This window comes from Choloepus didactylus, chromosome 24 (assembly GCF_015220235.1).
Source record: "Choloepus didactylus isolate mChoDid1 chromosome 24, mChoDid1.pri, whole genome shotgun sequence".
NCBI lineage: Eukaryota > Metazoa > Chordata > Mammalia > Pilosa > Megalonychidae > Choloepus > Choloepus didactylus.
The window spans coordinates 504,991-525,085 of NC_051330.1; the positions used below are offsets into that span (position 1 = coordinate 504,991).

Genomic DNA, 20,095 nt, shown 5'->3' on the forward strand with positions numbered 1-20,095 from the left:
CCAGGTTTCCAGACCTATTGGGGCCACCGGGGCGCGGACCCCGAGGTGGCTCACCGGGGGGCGGGGGCAGTTCCTGGGCACGAGTTTTACCGTCAGGCCCCATGTTTGCTCTGCGCCTTCCGCAGACTGTCCTAATCCTGCCCACGACGTGGGGTTGGGTCCCACGGTTATGCCCATTTCACAGACGGGGAAGCGAGGCCCGGGGCGGTTCCGTCCCCGCGCACGGGGCCTGCTCAGTCCTGAGTGCGGGTCTGAGCTCGGCCGCTGCTGCCCCCACCGCATCCCTGGGCGCTCACGGCACCGACGCCCTCCAGTCACCGCCGCGGCGCGTCCCCCTCCCTCACCGCGGGGGCCCCCCGGCCGTTGTCACGACAACCGGGGCCCAATGGGGAGCAGGCGGGAGGGGGAGGCCCCGCCCGGGCCCCGCCCCCGCGGGGAGCTCGGCTATAAGGGCGCGAGGCCGGACGGCTGGACGCGGAGCGCAGGGAGCGCAAGACGCGCGCGGAGTCCGGAGCTGCGGAGCCCCAGCGGCGGCCACCATGTGCGGTGAGTGCGCCCTCCTCCCCGGCGCCTCACTCTCCCGCTGTCCTCCAGCGAGGGGCGTGCTTCGGCTGGACCCCCGCCCGCCCTCGGGTGTGCGTCTCAGGGAACTGGGGCAGGGGGTACCCAACCGCGCCCCGGACACGGTGACGCTACCCGGCCCCCGACGCACGCCCCGAGGGGAGGGAATCGGCGCTGTCCCGGGCTTGGACCCCGCCAGAGGCTTCCGCGCCGCGTGTCCGGGGAGGACGCCTCTCTCCACTGGGGCCGAGTCGCCCGCAAAGGCGGCCACGCGCCGTCTCGCGCCTCCCGGTGCCGCGACGCCCAGCGCGCCCGCCGGACGGAGGCGACCGCACCTGCCCCTCTCCTCCGCGGCGTCGCGAGCAGCCCCTGGTGCGCGCGGGAAGGGCCTGGCGCGCCTTCTTGGCGACCCAGCATGACCCTCTCGTCCCTGGAAGGGTGGATTCCGCCCTGCCTGTCTCCCGGCTGGAAAGAGCTCTCGGCCAGGCGCGGGCAGCAGGCAGCGAGGGCGGGAGACGCGAGTCCAGGCCGGTGTGCGCCGCTGCCCCGCGGGGCGGAGGGGTGGTGCCCCTCGGCGCACATCTGCAACTCCTTACTCCCCTGGCTGGGCCGCCTCCGCCGGCCGGGAGAGGGCCGCGAACTTCAGCTGGGACAAAAGGTCACTGTGCCTTTTTTTTTTTAAACTTGAGTAGGATTCAGTTACCCACTGCAGCCGCCCGTGGCTGGGGGGCTGGTGGAACCTGTGAGGCATGAAAGGTTTCTCTGACTTCGTCGCGACTGCGGGTGGGGTGTGCCAGTGGGGGAGCCCCGGGCCAGGGTCTATGCAGGCTTTGTTTCTAAGGCCAGTCCTTTCCAAAAAAAGGAAGGAGTGGTCAAGGAACAGGAGTTGGCTTGGGGATGCAGCTCACCCAGCCCTGGCAGACATCAGTTTAAATTCCTGAACCCTCCCCAGAAATCTCAGGACTCCCTGCTCTATACCCAGTGGATAGGGCTGCCTCCTGGCATTTCTGGGGTCAGAGATTTGCAGGATCTCCAAGCTCTTTTGGGCTCTAGACCTCTCAGTGTAGATCCACACTTATGCAAGAGACCCTCCCACAGGCCCGTCCCTCGCCTTCTACCCCTGCTTGCATCCTGCTTCCTCCCAGTGCCTTTCGGAGCCCCAGGGAGCTCTACCTCGTCCAGCCTTTAAAATGACAAGTTTTTGGCTTTCTTCAAAAGGCTGCTCATGTTTTGTCTCCCATGGAAAGGTCGAGCTTTGGGTTGTAACCAACCCGGATCCTTGCACCTTCTGTACCGACTTGCGGTCACCTGTGAGAAGGGTTCTGAGACCACCGGAGACAGCCCGGGGCTCAGAAACAGCCTTGGCCTGTGGGGTGCCTTCCCGAAAGCACCTGAACTAGAATCAAAGAGTATGTTTGGGGGTGTGTGTTCAACAGACTGGGGGTTTCCCCAAGGGTGAGCCTTGCTGATGGTGGAGCATGGCTGGGCAGGGAGTAGGGTTTAATCCCTGCCTGGGAGAGTTACTTCCTTTTCAAGTTGTGCCAGAACATCTCAGCTTGGTGCTAATGTGTCTGTAACATCTGTCTGGCACCCACCAAGCTCCCTTTTCACAGAGGAAGGCTGCAGCAGTTGACTAGAGTTTAACACATTGGTCCGTTTTTCCGGGAGATGATGGTCCGTGGATGTAGTGCAAGTGACTAGTTTGCTTTGTATGGTTGTTTTCTTTTGTGATAGCTTCATGTATGTTTTTTGAAAATCCAGTCAATTTTATAGAAAAATTTTAAGGAAAAATGTTCAGGGAAATTGGTAATTGAAGATGATCCTGGAATGGACCTCCGGATGCCTTCACTTAACATTTGGGGGAACTGAGGCCCACCCAGAGCTGTCCACACCTGTGTCCGAGCAGGAACGTTTTTAGGTCCTCCCTAAGGAGGGAGGTGCAGGGACACCACCTCCAGGCAGCCTCGGACCTCAGATCTCCTCCGGACAGAGACCCCTGGCCGCTCCTTGCAGCTCGCGGGTGACCCGGCTCCGGTTTATCCTGTTCTCCCTTGTCTGCTGCTTCCTCCACAGAAAGCCAGGGCCAGGCGGTAACTGAGCAAATGAACCTCCGAAACTGTCAATATACTGGGAGTTTAGCGGAGGTGCACGCAACGTCCTCCAGGGTGGTCTTGTTGGCACCTGAGAGTGTGCTGGCGTTTTGCTTTCTGCCAAATGAAAGGTTACATTTCCTTCCTTCCTTCATCCCTCCCTCCTTCCCACTCCCTCTGTTGCTCCTTGTGTCCCTCCTTCATTTCTTTCCTTTCTTCTTTCCTTCTGTCCTTCCTTCCTCCCTCCCTCCATCCCTTCCTTCCACCATCCCTTCCCCTTTCTTCCTCTCCCTCCTTCTTTCTCTCCTTCCTTCTTCCTTTGACCACTAGTGGAGAGGCCTTCTCTGGCCCAGGCACTGGGGTTGGAAGATCCCACAGGCGGGATCTGCCCCTCGGGGAGGTGGGGGAGGGAGGGGAGCAGACCCGAGGCCTCCCTGCCCGGGACGGGATAGCCCATCAGATTAGGGCTTCCGCGCTGAGAAGAACTTGGGTTCAAGCCACAGCCTGGCATTCCAGGGCCTCACCAGGCAGGCAGGCAGGTTTGGGTTGGTGCACAGGGTTTTTGGCTTTTTGTCTTTCTAATTACCAAATTACAAAATCGGGAGATTTCACATTAGACAAGGGGAGCTTTTCAACTGCTCTTGAAGAAAATCTGCAGAGGAGCAACCCAGAGTCCATAGTTCCAAATAACGGATGCAAGCACCCCTCCCCCCAGTGCTCCCAGCCCCTCCAGCCTGCTGGCTCCCTGGCAGTCTGAGTTTAGGACAGCACAGCGGGGCAAGGAGCACCCTGACTTTCCCAGGAAAAGAGAGAGGGGCCTGGGACATCACCGCACAGGGCCGGGCCACCAGGCTGAGCTCAGGGAGAAGGGGACTCTGGGGCTGCCCGGCTGAGGGCACGGATCCTGCAGAGGTGTGGCAACATGGCCTGCACACGTGTGTGTGTGTGTGTGTGTGTGTGTGAGTGAAGCTGGAACCACGGATCGCACGTCCCATCCCGTGCATTCTTAAACCTTCCGTGTCCTTCACTGGCTGTAATCCTTGAGGAAAAAACCTGAAAACTTAGCACGGAGAATTGGAGAATTCTTAGTTCTTGCTAGAAGGGAAGGCTCTTGGCTTCATTCACCATCTTTTTGCCTTGGTTGGTGTATTCATTTCCTGTGGCTGCTGTAATAAATTGCCGTGAATTTACTGGCTTAAAACAATGTCAATTTATTCACAGTTCTGGAGTCCATTTTACTGGGCTGAAATAATCGAAATCAAGGCATTGGTGGGGCTGTGCACCCCACCCCAGAGGCTGCAGGAGAGACTCTGCTCCTGGCCTCTTTCTGCTTACAGAGGCTGCCAGTGCTCCAGTCTTTGCCTCTGCCTTCTAATAAGGATACCTGTGATTCCATCTGGGCTCCACCCAGCTAACAACCCGGGATGGTCTTGTCATCTCGAGGCCCTTCACTAAGTGATATTTGCAGGTTCTAGGGACTGGGGCCTGATGTCTGTGGGGACTGCCATTTGGCGTGGGGTTTTCACTTTCATGAGACTTCTCCCAAGACCAGCCCAGTGCTGCAAACCCTAGAGGTTCGAGTCTTGGCCACAGCTTGGCCAGAGGTCACCAGCGTCCTGTCCCGACACACACGCCCAGGTCCCCCGGTCCCGGCACGCTCAGACTGGACCCCCACAGTCAGAGGGTGAGTGCGGGCCTCAGCCAAATACCCCATAACCAGTCGCACCAAACAGTGGGGTTTCCACGATGTCTCTGAAAGTCGGTCCCTTCCCTTGTGTGGACCGGGGCACAGGCTCTACAGAACTAGACGGCCCAGGCTTGTTCCTCCTCCAGGCCTCAGCTGCCTCGCTGGTAAAAGTGGGTGACATGGGGACCCCTACTCGGCGATGCGCCGGTAAACGTTTAGCATCAGGCCCTGGTCGGCAGTTTCTGTGATGCTGTCACCCTCCAGGCGGTGACGTCAGGGTTGGGAAGAGACGCAGGCAGTTGGCTCTCGGGAGTCAGCCCTGTAGCAAACCACGTCCTCTGGTTACAGGGCTGTCAGGGGCGCCCCCGGATGGGGGGCTGAGAAGGGGCCCCGAGAAGCAGGGGCTCCCTCAGCGCTGGCGACGACCCTCCGCCTTGCAGTGTGTGACTCCTCCATCGGCCGTCTTACCCTTTGGGGGTTCCCACATGCAGAGAAACCGCCTAGAAAATTTGTGGTATGGCTTTCATAAGCGGTGCTTTCTGGCTGAGGGGTTCTTTGTATATTTAGCAAAATGAGCTTGACTTGAGGCCACAGAGCATTTTGAGAGAAGACTTTGAAGATTAATCCAGTGCAAAAACAGTGAGACTTTCTGCCTTTTAATTTTCAAAGGAAAATTTTCTCCCTCACCAAACACATTTTTTGCACGTTTTCTCATAGCCTAATTTTGACAGTCGCGACGTCTGGTTTTTTCTTAAAATTTTGTCTAGTGAAATTTAGAGCATGTGCTGTGCTTCCCTCTTTGCTCCTGGGGAAATCCTGAAGGGACAGGGACACTAGGAACTTTCCTGTTGCAAATGGAGAGTTTCTCCCTGCTCGCTGGCAGAAGCTGGGTCTCTGGGGTCTCCGCTTATCTCCCGGATTCCAGCCCCGCGGGAGCTTTAACCCTTGGAGGCCTGGGGAGGCCTGTGGGGGACGGGGGAGTCCTGTGGCTTCCAGGGCACCTCGTCTTCGTTCCCTTTCTGTGAGGGGCTGCAGGAGCTGTCACCCCCATTTCACAGCTCCGGGGCTCCCCAGCTCATAGACAACGTGGGAGACACCCTGTGTGAGCGAGGTGGGTCAGGGGGCGGTGGGCGGCCAGACGAGGCCCGTCCCCTCCCCGGCGGCCCCCGCACCTTGGGCCTCACCCCGAGAGGGTGGACACCCCGCGGCCCCATCACACACCACCACCACGCCAAGAATTTTACGAGCATCCCCGGAGGCAGAAATCCAGCCCGGCCTGCTGCTCCTTCCCAAGGGGAGCCCCTCAAAACGGGATTTGAGAACGGGGTCGAGTCTCCGTGAGGTTCGTGCGCCGGAACGTGGGCCCCTTGGGTTCTGGGAAGCAGCGGGTCCGCGGAGGGGCCCGGCTGGGGGGCGAGGCTGCCCCGCACGGTGATCCCACTGGGGCGGCCGCAGGCTCTGTGCCGGGGGCCATGCGCCATGTCCGCGCCCTGGGAGACGAGGAGCTGGTGCCGGGAGGGACGGGAGATTTTCTGAAGGGCATCAGTGGAACCAGGGCCTGAACCCCAGCGGGCCTCTGGGTCCCAGATGCCCCTCCCTTCACCCGCCACCCCAAGCTTGCGCTCCAGGGGCTGTGGAGAAGATTCTAGAAGCTGGGTGACTGGGGCATGGTGCCCCCGTCCCCTTCCCACTTGCTCCATGTCACCCCTGTCCCCCAGGCGCGGAGCCCTGGCCTGTCACGATGGCTCTGTGGTCGTCACGCAGAGGGGACATTAGTCCAGGGACCCGGGCCCCTCTCACAGGCTCGTGTCTGTCTGTGTCTGGAGGTTTTCGGGTGGGCCCTGCCGAGCTGCCTGCTGGGTGCCCGGGTGGGGCAGGGGCTGAGCTGGGGGGGGGCCTGGGTACTTCTCCAGGCAGCCTTGGCTGATCCATCCACAGGACACGGGCCCCAGGGCTCTGCTCACGGAGGCTGGAAGGTGTCCCCTTCATTTAAGTCATCTCGGGGTTCTCTACGCCACCCCCTCCTCAGGTCCCCCGTTTCCAGGCCCCCTGCTGTCCGCCTTTCCTGGCCTCTCCAGCCCGACCCCTGTCCTCCCCATCCCCACACATCCAGCACACTGGCATCGATGAGAGCCGTGAGGACCCCGAGGTGGTGTCCCAGCTGCGGTGGGGCCGCCTTCCCACACTTCACAGCTCCTCCTTGTAACTGTGTGTACTTAATGCTGTTTAAACTGACTCAGACGTTTACTCGGCCCTAGGAAAGTGGAATCACTCTTTGCCCTAAAAAGAAGGGGACATAGAGCACTCTGCAGTGCACGCAGAACGTTCTCTCGTGTTGCTCACGGGGTTCCCCAGGCCTGCAGCTCCTCTGGAGGACAGGAGAGCTCCGAGAGGGAGAGAGCGCGGCGCCCGCGGGAGGCTTTCCCCGACGGAGAGCCTCAAAGGAAAGGGCTTTCCCGCCCCGTCGCACCTTCTCCGTTCTTGGCTCATGTAAAATCCTCACTTAAAACGCGGGGGACCCTCTCCTACTGGAGGGGCGACTCCGGGAGTGGAGGCGAGCACGCAGCAGCAAATCAGGGAGAGAGCGGCAGATGTCTTGAAAAGGGGATGGGAAGAATGGGAACGAGGGCTCAGAGGCGGGGGGGTGACTTTCAGTTGGGGGTGGGGGGCAGAGGACGCCTCAGAGGCGCGCGGGGGACAGACGGGCGGGAGGGGCTTGGCGTCCTGCGAGGACCGGGCCCTGGGTGCTGCCTCCGTAGATCAGCTGCTACTCGGGGGCCCCCGGGGCCGGGTCCACCCGTTCTCCCCGTGGGGTGGGGTCCCGAGGTGCGTCTCGTGCTGACTGGGGGGCAGCGTGATCAGCTCCCGCCTGGAATCGGGCGTCCCTGGGCGAGAGGAAGTTTGCACATGGGACACCCCATAAATGGTGGCGTCTCCTCTGCGGCTGCCCAGCAGAAGCTCCTTCCCTGGATCTGAATCTTTGTCTAGAAGGTTCTCCTCCTTTGTGGTCCTGGGGTGGTCAGTGCTCAGAGGTGTAGACTTTGTGCATGAGTGTCTTGGGGTTACTTCTGAGCACTGGCAAAGCCACGCTGCACTGGGGAAGGGGCTGGCCCTCTCGGGACCCCGGACTCGGTGCCCCCCAGCCTTGTGCCTTCCTGCCCCTCTTCCTGCACACCACGGCTCCAGCAAGCAGATCTGTGTGTGCACAATCACGTACAGCTGTGCCCCAGGCCCAGTGCGAGGGCCACCTGCTCTGACCACCAGCCCGTCCATCACTCACTCATACATTTGGTTTCACCCTCTCCGTGTGCGGAAGGCCAAGAAGAAACAACGGCAAAGTCGTCCCGTTTCCCACCTGCTTTATTTGGCGATCGCCGTTTCTTGAGGCCTGTCGGGTGCCACGCACCTGTGCGGGGAAGGCATTGCCTCGCTCCCTTTCAACAGACGCCTGCAGTGGGGCCGGCGCAGCTCTGTGCTTTGCAGAGAAGCACGTCCGAGTCCCACACCAGCCCTCGGAGGTGGGCCCCGTCATCGTCCATCGAAACCGGGGTGCAGCGGGGTTAGCACCTGCTCGAGGCCGCACAGGAAGCAGAGGGCGGAGCTGGGATCCGAAATCAGGCGTCGGGTGCGGGCTTGGTGCTTCCGCCACCTTGGTCGGTGGTGCTTCCTGCTAAGTCTCACGGCTCGCGGGGGGCACCGGGAGGAGCACAGCTGGGAGGTGGGACCCTGAGCCTGTCTTTTTTGTTGTTGTTGTTTTTTCTCACTGGAAGGGGTGTCCCCTTCTTGTGGCTGAAGTCCCTCTCCGGGTGAGCTGGGCTGGGAAGCCACAGGGAGTCGGGTGGGCCGGCTCCGCCCCGGGGGTCGGGAGGCAGAAGGACTGGCCAGGGCAGGGCTGACGTCCAGACCCCTTGCAAGGGGAAGGGCACGGGGATGGCGGTGGGAGGGCTAGAGAATCCCAGGGGGCCTCTGTTCCCGGGCAGAGCAGAGGTCTGGCCGGAGGTCACACTTCCTGTCCCCAGAGGCTTTCATTCCCTTCAGAGGGCAACTGCTGTGGCCCACGAGGAATCTGGGAGAACAAGGGCCACACCAAATTCACCACCGTCCCCACGGTCCTTCTCCAGGACGTCCATCCCCTCCCCTGACATGAGCATTTTCCTATTTAGATTTTAGTAGCCAGCTATCTAAATAACTGTCATGCACCTGCTGCTCTCTAATTCACACAGTGGCACATGGTAAAATACCCTCGCCGCACAAAGAGGTGCCGTGAAATGGTCACGCTGGGTCCTGGGGGTGCTGCCAGAGAGATGCTGTGCCCCTCTTCTCCACCACCCTGCATGATTCACTCCCTGTTCTGCAAGCTCCTGTCACTTGGAGTTTGACGGTTGTCCAAGAGGACACATGGCTTCATGTCGTTCTACACCGAGGGCTGTCCGCCGTGCACCTGCACCACCATTTGCCTGGTCTCTGCAGGCCTGGGACTTGTTCCCGTCTCCGGCTGCCACAAACATTGCCACATGGCTATCCTTGCACGTGCACACACATCGCTGGGCAATATCTGTTGGATAAATTCCTAGACGTGCCAGCACTCTGGTCAACAGATTGTGTGCCTTTTGAGTTCTGAGAGATTGCCAAATTGCCTCCCAAAAAGGGTGTCCGGGTTTAAATCTTCACATACTGTTGAGCTGTTCTTTCTTGACCTGTCTCGTAGATAAAAATGGGATTCTCATCGTAGCTTTTATTAGCAGAAGGACTGAGTCCAAGAGGGACTCTTGTTTATGAATAGAACCAGAAACTCTTGGGAAAGCTCGTTTTAAGAGCACAGCGTAAATGCTCATCTGCTAACTTCAGTTCAGTAAAGCGTAGGGAAAATCCAGCCAAGAGGGTGAGCGGTGTGTTCCAGTTTGCTAAAGCTGCTCTTATGCAAAACACCAGAGATGGATTGGCTTTTATAAAGGGGGTTTATTTGGTTACAAATTTAGAGTCCTAAGGCCTTAAAAGTGTCCAAACTAAGGCATCAGCAAGAGGACACCTTCACTGAAGAAAGGCTGATGGCATCCGGAACACCTCTGTCAGCTGGGAAAGCACGTGGCTGGTGTCTGCTGGTCCTTTGCTCCTGGATTCTTGTTTCAAAATGTCTCTCCAAAATGTCTCTGGGCTTCTGTCTCTTTTAGCTTCTCTCTCTCAGTTCCTGTGCATCTTTGCTTGTTCTCCTGGGGTGTTTCTAAGCGTCTGGGGGTCCTCTCTGAGCTTCTCTGAGGCAAACTCTGGGCTTCATCTCTTAGCTCAGCATCTCCAAAGATCCTTCTGTCTGCATCTCCCAGCGTCTCCAAGCGTCCGGGTATGTGTCGGCTCCTAGCTTCTCCCATGGGCAAACTCTGGATCACGTATCTTAGCTTCTCTCCAAAATGTCTCTCTCAGCTTCTCTGAGCTCCTTCTCTCCGTGAGCTCTCTGAAAGGACTCCAGGGATCTAATCACAGCCCACCCTGCATGGGTGGTGTTGCATCTCCATGTAAATAATTTAATCAAAGGTCTCACCCACAGTTGGGTGTGTCACATCTCTATGGAAACACTCAATCAAACAGTTCCACCCCACGAGACTGGGTTAAAAGATCACGGCTCTTCTGGCGTCCATCACAGCTTCGAACTGGCACACCGTGAAAGGAAGGGGACAGTTCTTAGTTACATGACAGAAATCATTGAATAGATGTTGATATACAAGAGATTTTATGTTGAAAATCGGGTGTATGCCGTCTTGCACAAAAACCCTGAAAACCACTTCTTAGCAGAGCCCTCCCCTTGGGAATCTCCCACCCCTGGCCCCAGTGGCTGCGGAGCCTCCGGAGGAGTGTGCGGGAGGAGTGTGTGTGGACGTCATGTCCTGAGGCCCTGTGAGCGTCGCAGGTGGGGGCTCCGGTGGCAGCGCCCCCCGCCCCACACCCACACCCATCCCCTCCCCCCACCCCTGCTGTTCTGGATCTTTGGAGCCCATGTGCCTGCCCTGTGTCCAGACATGAAGTCTGGCCCAGGGGAAGTGGAATTTGCAAAGCTGGGAGAGCAGGACCACAGAGTTCTCTTGTGAAAACGTTTCTCATTTAAAATCTTTGTGGGGTTGGTGATCGCTACACCCTGGGCCTTTGTGTCATCTGCGGTGGCTGCCAGCTCCCTACTGAGGTGCACGGGTAATTCTAGAACAATCCCCAGGATGTCGGGAAAGTTCAGCCGTTTAAAATCCCACAAGCGTGATCTACTGAGGGCTCCATCCTCCCGTAACGGACCCCCACGGCCACATGAGCTTTAAATCACGGAACTCGACCGAGCCCCCCAGGGAGCTTCCTGATGTTTGCAGGAAAAAAAATGAACGCGACGAAATTTTTTACCTAAGCACAGACGGTGGTGATGGTTGCACAACTCTGCAAATACACTAAAAACCAAGGAATTCTATTCTCTGGGTGAAATTTATGGTGTGTGAATTATAAAGCTGTTTTATAAAATCTTAATGTTAATGTTTAAACATTTTTTTCATGTTATAAGTAAGGTGACAAAAATACATCCCACCCCCAGATTTTTTTGGTTTAAAGTTTCGGGTAAAATGTGAGCTTCTCCATGGCATAAACATTCAGTGGTGCCGTCTGCTGGGAAAGCAAATTCCCAGCTTTCCAGGGAATGGCACAGATGCACACACAGCCATCGTATTCCAGGCCTCTCACCTGACCTGGATTCAGTGAGAAAGACAAAAGTAATTTACCATCAAAATTATCCCAGGTCGTTTTTAAAAGAAAATGTCTTTGCTCAGAACCTTAAGCTGTACCTTAATACATGGGCACAAATATATAGTGTGTACAGCAATGTACAGATAATAATGCAAAAAATAATTACAGCACTACTCAAACTATTTGTGTCTCCTGTTGTTTGAGCATGTCTGGGTGAATTTTAGTAAGTTAGAAGTTCATATGGCAGAATTGTACTGACCATTTAGGAAAATAACATTCATTTAAAGTTTCGTCATTCATTTGGCATCTTATGTTGACCTGAATCTAATCTACCTAACTACAGTACAGGTGGTTTTAGTGATAGTCGTGGTCAGCTCTCAGTTATCTGTGGACAGGTCTCTCTCTGTGGCCAAGTATTAGGAGAAAGGTCAGACCTGTCTCTCATTCCAGCAAAGTGTATTTCGGAAAATAAGCCTTTCAACAATCACGGGATTTGTCCCAAAGGTTGGGAGTGGGAGTTCTGGTGTCAGGTCTCCTGGGTTCCCTGTGGGTCTCTGGACGTGGCACAGCGTCCGTGGGCTAATGTTTCCGGAAGGGTGAGAGTTGGACGACAATGGAACCAGTCTCTGAGGCTGGTGAGAGCTCTGAGCGGCGTCTGTCTGGGAACTCTTGGCCCAGGGCCTGACCCCGAGCAGTTCTCCATAAGATAAGTTACCGTGGATATACCTGGAGCCCAGTAACTTTTCCGTGCTCCGTGCTATTCCTGTGCACCATTTATGATCCTGTGCAGATTTATGATCACTCTATCCCACAGACATTTATTGGACAGGGACCGTGTATGAGGGCAGCCAGAAATTTAAAGGCAGAAGTGCCAGTTGTGTGTTTGTCAGGAGAAGGATGTTCCAAAGAGCAAGAGCTGTGGACGGCGGAAGCCGGGCCCGGACGAGCTTCCTCTGGAGGTGGAGCTGGAATTGAGCTTTGCTGCAGGGCAGGATCTCCCACGGGCGGAGGAGAGGAGGATGGACAGAGCGCCGCCTGACAGCAGGCCCTGGGTGACGAGGGTGACGGCAGTGGGGCACTTCTGGGGTTGGGGGGTGGAGATGAGAGGACAGACCCAGAGTGCACAGTCGGCTCTGAACGGGAGAGTGGAGGAGTCAGAAGAGCAGAATCAGCACGATGACCACCAGCCCCTAACTGGGAAACTGCTGTTTCAAAACACAAACGCAGAAAATAAACCCAAACAAATTCTTGGCTTGTGGGCCTTCTTGATGATGAGGATTCTCCAGGGTTCCTGAGAGCACGAGGTGGCTTTATCGTTGTTGTAAAAGTCAGTGCTGCTTCATGGCGAAACTCCAGGCAGGACGGGAGAGACTGGGAAGTGGGGAGCCAAGTCCCCCGTCTCTATTCGCACCTGCCGCGGAGCAGCTGTGCTACAAGGTCTCGTGACCTTTTCCAGGTTATGTGTGGTGTAAACCAAGGAATGCATATAGGTGGGGACTTCTAGAGGTTCCGAGGTTGTTTTGTTCTTTGCTGTTACAAACGTTGACCAGGTGAAAACTTTCTTTTTCCACTTCTCTGTGATTCTGTCAATACATCCATCAGACCGATTCTCAAAGGTAGAATTGCAAAGTCAAAGGGTACGTGCAGAAAGAGCTGCATGAGTCTTTTTATCAAGAGGGATAAGAGCTGCATAAAGACGCCTTTCCAGAAGCAGGAGGGGTGTGTGGGCCTTCGGTTTTGTCCAGGGAAGGTCACCCCGTCCTGGTAGGCAGCCAGTCCCGGAATCCCCCCATTTGGCTGCGCCCCAGAGATGCTTTCTTTGAAATAGGAACCATGAGTTTTATAGACGTGTGATTTCTCTCTCTCTCTTTTAACAGGGATTTTTGCCTACATGAACTACAGGGTCCCCCGGACGAGGAAGGAGATTTTTGAAACCCTCATCAAGGGCCTGCAGCGGCTGGAGTACAGAGGCTACGACTCGGCAGGTGGGCTCCCCGGGGGGCACGGCCCGGCTCCCCTCACACCCACTTCCTTACGGTGGGCTTTCACCACTGGGGGTTTCTCTGCTGCTGCTTCTAGTACTTCTTTTCAATATAAAAGATGTTCTTCCTCTAGTAAAGAAATGAATCCGGACATGATAGAAATGTAGAGGGAAGGGCCAAAGGTTAAAAAGGATCCCCTGTGGGCATCTCTGTGCGTGTGACGCTTGGGGGAGAGGGGCGCAGGGTGGCGGGGGTCCCTGCATGGGAATTCTTCTGTTTTTCACCAACTTGTAAACTCTTATCTACAAAATTTTGTAATTTTATGTTCTTTTTTCCACTTAAGCATTTCTCATCATTCTAAACTCTTCCTAAGCATCTTTCTAAATGGCTGCACGTCCTTCCCTGGGGACTCTCGGAGTTTACTCGTCCCTCCTCCAAACGGGTGGTTACTCAGTCTAGTTCCTGTTTTTAATTTAGCGTCTTTAGGAGAAAGGGAAAGATATCTACGGCCAGATATTTTATATCCCGATTCTTTTCTTTTAACTTTTTATTTTGAAGTAATTTCAAATGAACAAGACAGTTGCAAAAATAAAACAACACTTATACAGAGAACTCCATCATAGTCTCCCCACCTCCGCTCCCCCTCCTGGAATTCCCAGATCCACCTAATATTTGGCCTAATTTGCCCTATCGTTCTATCTATCCATATTGTTACCAGAGAGAGCAAGCCAGATTTAAAAAACAAAAAACAAAACAAAACAAAAAAACACTGCAGGAACACTACTGCAATATCTCTTCAGTTAAATATCATAATGCAAAGAGCATAGCAAGATAAACCCCCTTCAGTGAGCCCATTTCTATTATGGTGGCCACATATGCCTTTGCCAGACAAGTTTCCCGAGGGCTCCAGTGTCCAGAAGTGGTGGAGGCAGCCACCGCCAGGGGCTCCAGGCCCCACCAAATCCGTCTGCTTTCTGGTAAGGGCCTGCACAGTCACAAGCTCTTCATTCCAAATTTCCTGAAAAATACAGAGTTATCTTCCGGTCAGAAAGCCTAGGAAGGAGAACTCCAGCTAACAGCAGCGTGTAGCTCTATCTAACCCTCGGGATGAAGGGTGAGACAGCACTTAATTCCAATAATAATAGTAATAATAATGTGTAAATTACAGGCGTGGCGATTGATGGAAATAATAATGAAGTCAAAGAAAGACATATCCAGCTAGTCAAGAAAAGGGGGAAAGTCAAGGCTCTCGATGAAGAACTTTACAGTAAGTGGAGAGCAACACCCTGAATTAGAGTCACAAACGCAAGCACAGGTCCCTCTACAACAGCCTCTATTCTGACACCTTCTAGACTGAGAGGACGGCTCACCCACGCCTGGGTATGCAGAAGGACGGCGAAGTCCGTGCCTGAGCAGAGTGTCCCACAGTGTGGGATGGACGGTTTTAAGTAGTAGTGCCTGGAGGACACTTATAAAAAAACTTTCATAGTTACATATTTATTTTCATTTTTATGGCACATATGCTGCTTTTCCATTTATGGTAGTGTATAAAATTTCCTCCTTAAATAAGTGTATTTCAGTTTTAAGAAGCGAGTTGGTGCAGGGGCCCATCGGGAGCCTCCGGTGGGATGTGGATGGGCGCGGGTAGGGGATGTGCTGTTGGTGGCGGACGGGTGTCTTGGTGCTAACCGTGCTTCATTTCTAAACTGTTTTCTCCGTCCTTTAGAACAAGACAGCATGGACCTGAAGGTGGAGTTCGAGACCCACTTCGGCATTGCCCACACGCGCTGGGCCACCCACGGGGTGCCCAGCGCCGTCAACAGCCACCCGCAGCGCTCGGACAAAGGCAACGGTACGTGGGGCGCGGTGCCCTGTCGCTGATGGCCCTGCCCGGCCCGTGCCGGAGCAGACCCCACGCCCGCTCCCTGACTTCCCGACAGCAGCTCAGCCGCCCCGTCCCAAGGCCCTGCCTGGCGGCTGCTGCCGTCCCGGGTGTGCACAGGACGATAACGGCACTTTCCTTCCTGCAAGGGCGGCTGGTCCTTGGAACCCAGCCCACGATCGTGATGCTGCAGCGTGGGGGCCGGGGGAACTTGGCAGCTGCCTCCTGAGAGGCCAAAGTTCCCGAGGGCCCGGCCCTTAAGGGGAGCCTTAGGCTCTGTCCTCACCCAGCTGCGCCCCTCCCCAGGCTCACACCCGGAGAGGGCGGCCCTGAGGGGGGACGGATGTCACACATCGCTGTGGCTGATCTGAGGTGGCCCTGGGCCGCGGCAGCCAGGCGCTCGCAATGTGGACACACAGGGGCTGCAACTGGCAGCGTAAGGGCTCATCCCGGTCAACATCGCCTTCGCCTTGGCTCACTCTGTGTTTTTAAAAACTGAGAATTATCTTACATGAGAGTCTGGACCTCTGGCAGCTCTTGAAAAACTGGCCGATGGGGAAAACCTGGGCTTCTGGTGCCTTGGGGACCACCGATCCCCCAAGTGGGACAAGGATGCGGAGCAGGGAGGTGTTCTCGTCGTGGGTGCGGACAGCTCACAGGCCCTTGTCACTTGCCAGGGCCCCAGGACACATCTCCGTGCTGTGGTTCCCTTAAGTGACACCCCAGACCCTCCCGTGGGAATAGGCCCCAAAGATCTGGAGCTCCCATTTGGCAGCTCCTGGGGGCTCTGGGCTCAGCCTTCGGGGGAACCTGGGCCTCCTGAAGTGGAGCCCAAGGGGGCACATGAGATGGAGAGCGATCGTCAGCCCCAGCTCCCTCCAGGGCTCAAAGGCCTGAGCTGTGCCCTCCCCTGGGCCCCCGTGCTGTGTCTGCTCATGCCAGAAGGCCCTGGGGACCCGGGTGTCCAGCACGGAGACTGATTTCCAGAGTCACCAGCTGGGACTCTCCACCCCCTTACCCCAAGAAATCCCCTTGGCGTCACGCAAGTTCTTGCCAAGCCCTTAATAGTAGGGATCAAGGGAAGCAGAGTGTTTGTTGGACGCTTATCATCAGATATTCAGCTAAATGCTTGGAAAGCGTCACTGTGGCTGACCCTCGTGGCTGTGGGGCCACAGGAGAGAGGAGACCCGCTCTGCTGAGTCCCTTACCCACCGCGGATCTGCGGGTGCAGCCCTGGGCAGGAAGTTCACTCACCCCGTCCCCAACAGAGAGCACCAGGGGGTGCAGCCTCTCTCCAGGGCACTCTCCAGGGTGCACAGCTCACCCTGCCTCACCTGGGGCGTGGGCGGTCAGCACCGTCCACCAGGGCAGTGATGCTGACCGTGCCCCCACAGCAGGGGGGCTCCAAGGAGATTCCCCCCACACCCTCCCACTCCCCAGTGTGGAAACTCCTGCCCTGACTCAGGGATGAGTAATTGAAAAGAAAGCAACTTGGGAAATAAGAAAGGATTCTGTACGTTTTCTTTAACAACTCACCAGTGATAGCTGAAGACTGTACTTTTAAATAAGACCTATACCAAGCGACTGTTTTGTACAAGGCAAGTAAACAAGGAAGTTTTCTCAGAGAAAACATGGAATCCAGGAAACAAATGAGTGATGGGAAGTTGAGGCAAGAGACTTAGGTGAAAGAAAATGTGACAGTTAAGAAAATAATGTAAAGAAACTATGTCACAGTAGTTATAAACAAATTTTGGAGAAGAAGATGGATATGAAGACAGTTAATAGAGATTCAACATATGCATAACTGGTTTTCCCAAGAAGAGATGAGAACAAATGGGACAGGGGAAAAAACCATGTAAAGTTTTAATAGAGTTAGGCTGTGGCTAGTGCACCCACATGGGCTTGTCTTATTCCAGCCCCCCCAATGCTTGTGTGACCTCTCAAAAGTAAGCAATAGGCTTTAAAAAGTATAGAGGGAATTATGGTAATATTACAGAAAAAGAATACAGGAAAAGGCTTTAAAAGATATAATAGAAATTGTTCCTAAGCTGAAGAAGGGCTTGAGTTGGCAGATTATTGGTTATCAATATTATTATCAATAATAATATTATTATTATCTAGACACACCCTGGTGAAATTGTTGAGTAAAGAGTCTGTCGTCTAGGCTGGGATTGATAAGTGGGGAACGTGGTTACTTGCCCAGAAAAGTCTCAGGCTGGCCTTAGCTATTTCCCTCAAGTTACTCATTCCTCAGCTATTTATTGAAAAAACGCAGTGGGGGCGGAGGGCCCCCCAGGGTCGGCGGGGGTCACACCCGGGCGGCGAGCGGCCCCGGGTACCTGGGGGAGGTGGGAAAACCTGCAGCGGGCAGACCCTGCTAACGAGAAGTGCCCGCGGTCACACGGAAATGTGGCGAGTCCAGGGATACCAGAACTTCTGGTGGTTGTTTTTTTTTTTCCTTATAGAGAAAACAAGAAGCTTAAGTGAAAACTCAAAATTTTTAAAACTCAGATAATTTTAAAATACAGTGTGTGTCCAGCAAAGCACATCTGGACTGTTAGTTTGGGGCTTCTGCAAGCCCAGAACCCGTTGGAGGAGACTGTTATCGTTCCTGGATAAAGAAGGGTTACTCCTTCCCCGATTTGACGTAAACACCAAAGCCAATTGCACAACTCCGTAGACACAGGGAAGAGTTCTGTGCACCGTCAGGTTGGTGGATGCTTTCTACTGAAAGGGCAGCGTGGTTTCCTCAGGTTAGAATTACACTCGGTGAGAAGCCTTGGTTCTGCAGAGTTTGAGAGTTTGGGGGTTGTCAAATCCTTTTCCTTAGCATCTGACTTGAGCCTCGTTTCTTAAAAGCATTTCTCTATTGACTCAACTTTCCTTTCAGAATTTGTGGTCATCCATAATGGCATCATCACAAATTACAAAGATCTCAGGCAGTTTCTGGTAAGCTCCTTTCCTGGGTGCCATCTACGCTGAGCGGAATTGGTTTTCCCCAGAAACTTTTCAACCAGCTCATTTCCCTCTGGAACAAATGCAGGGCCTGAGGGGGGCCCTGCCTGGGAACGGAAACCCCAGCCCCCGCTGAGGGGACGCCAGGGCGATTGCAGAGTCGCAGAATCAGAATAACCTGAACCTGATTTTCTTAAAGAATCTGCACGATAAGACACACCGGCCCGCTCACGAGTGGGCTGTGGGACGGGAATTCGGACCGTGGGTGTGCTGAGTATGGGAAGGTTGTGCCCTTGGCTGGGACGCGGGTGGGTTTGACTCAACCTGTGCTATCATCTTGCTGCTGATCTTTCGCGATGTCCAGAATCAAGGCTATGACCAGCTTCTGAGACGGCTGATCTCAGGAGTATTGGCCTGACTCAGCCGGGTTTGGCTGTGAGATTCCGGCAAAGGTTTCTCGTCCCTTCCCGGTTTCCCTAGTCACCAGTCGGTCACTCCAAGGCAGATCACAGGGAAGAGAGGGCCCTGGCCAGGGCGGCGGTGCACGCGGATGGTTATCTGATGCTTTGTGTCCAACAAATACTCCAGGAGAGCAAAGGCTACGAGTTCGAGTCAGAAACAGACACGGAGACCATCGCGAAGCTGATCAAATACGTGTTCGACAACCGGGAAACCGAGGACATTAGATTTTCAACTCTGGTCGAAAGGGTCATTCAGCAGCTGGTAAGTGACAAGCCCCATCAGTGGGAATCCTTCCTTCATTTGCACATTTTTCACAAAAGCAAGTTAGTGCAAAGAACTGAGGACAGAAGATGGCTCGGCCATGGAGTCTGACCTTAAGATGCTACATTCTTGGGGAGCTGGGAGAAGTTCTGTGATTTTTGTAGTAAACATGAAATAAAAAGTGCTGTGCTCCAGCTCTGTGAGAAGCACAGTTTTGCGTGTTTTAAGAGAACTTTTATTTTAAAATACTTTCAAATTTACAGGACAGTTACAAAAATAATATAAACATCATACAGAGAATTCCAGTATACCCACACCCCAGCTACCCAGATCTATCAATGTGAGCATTTTGCCACACTTGCCATTTTCTTTCCTTCTTTCTTTTTCTTTCTTCCCCCCTCCATCTATCAATCCATCCATCCTTCCTTCCTTCCTTCCTTCTATCTGTCTGTCTGCACCAATCCATTTTCTGAGCACTTGCATGTAGGCCGTATACCTCAAGCTCCGGAACACGGACTGCCAAGTTCTTTTTCTAGGAAGAAGGACGTTCACATATGTAACCACCTTAAGTGCAGTTATCAAGTTCAAGAGATTTAACTTTGATGTAAAGCTTTCAGTCTCTATTCCAATTTTCCCATAGGTCCCGATAATGTCCCTTTGAGCCTTTTCTCCTCCCTTGTTAGGTCCCATCCAGGATCATGTATTGAATTTAATTGTCATTGTCGTCTCTTTAGTTGTTCTTTCTTTTTTTAAATTTTTAATTATGGGAACGTTTATATGACCTGAACCCGAGAGTGCCGTCGGTGGGATTAATCTCAGTCACAGTGATGCAGAAGTTCTCACGTGTTAGCACGTCCAGCCCACAGCCTCTAGGATAGCGTGCGGCACGTGTGAGGCTGGTTGTGGCGCCTCGTGTGGTGATGTCACTGCGGTTGCGTTGTGTGCACATGGTGAATTTGACGCCCTTGGAGATTTAGAATTGCAATCTTCCCGCCTGTGATAGCAGTGGAGCCGTTATTTGTCCCAGGGGAGCCCACGATTCCTTACCAAGTTAACTGCAAGGAAGGAAGAGAAGGGAGACAGCAGAGCAGACCTCTGAGAAGCTGAAGTAGAGGCGCAGAGAAACGCCCCAGGGGCGGGGAGGGGCAGGCTCCAAGGGACGGCTGCGTTTGGGGACGACAGTGACCCTGGAGAGAGAGACACGTCGGTGCTGTCCTGGACGGCTGCACCATCGGGCAAAGTGCCGAGACGAGCGAGGAGCACACGCTGGGAGGGACTGGCTGGGTCGGGGGGAGGAGACGGCGGAGCAGGCCAGGCCCCCCGGGATGGCTGGGGAAGAGGAGGGGGCTTCAGGGGTCCCGGATGGGCATCACTGCTGACAAACCTCCCCTCCCAGTCCACACGAGACGCGAGTCAGGGTCGGAAATCCAGGGCATCTGATCAGAGGCCGTGGCAGGTGCACACTGTGGTTTAACACACATCGTCCCTGGGCGTTTTCAAACAG

General features: G+C 54.7%; 1 protein-coding gene across 2 annotated transcripts in view; it reads left to right on the top strand.

Annotated features, from left to right (window-relative positions):
- Positions 1 to 488: 488 nt before the first annotated feature.
- The window catches only part of GFPT2 (glutamine-fructose-6-phosphate transaminase 2), a 51,802-nt gene continuing 32,195 nt past the window's right edge, over positions 489 to 20,095 (top strand). For both annotated transcript variants that reach the window (XM_037817548.1, XM_037817549.1), the window contains exons 1-6: positions 489 to 546; positions 12,927 to 13,034; positions 14,200 to 14,298; positions 14,758 to 14,883; positions 17,804 to 17,862; positions 18,457 to 18,591. In XM_037817548.1, coding sequence (XP_037673476.1) covers positions 540 to 546; positions 12,927 to 13,034; positions 14,200 to 14,298; positions 14,758 to 14,883; positions 17,804 to 17,862; positions 18,457 to 18,591 — 534 coding nt within the window. In that variant the 5' untranslated portion in view covers positions 489 to 539. The remainder of the gene's footprint in view (positions 547 to 12,926; positions 13,035 to 14,199; positions 14,299 to 14,757; positions 14,884 to 17,803; positions 17,863 to 18,456; positions 18,592 to 20,095) is intronic.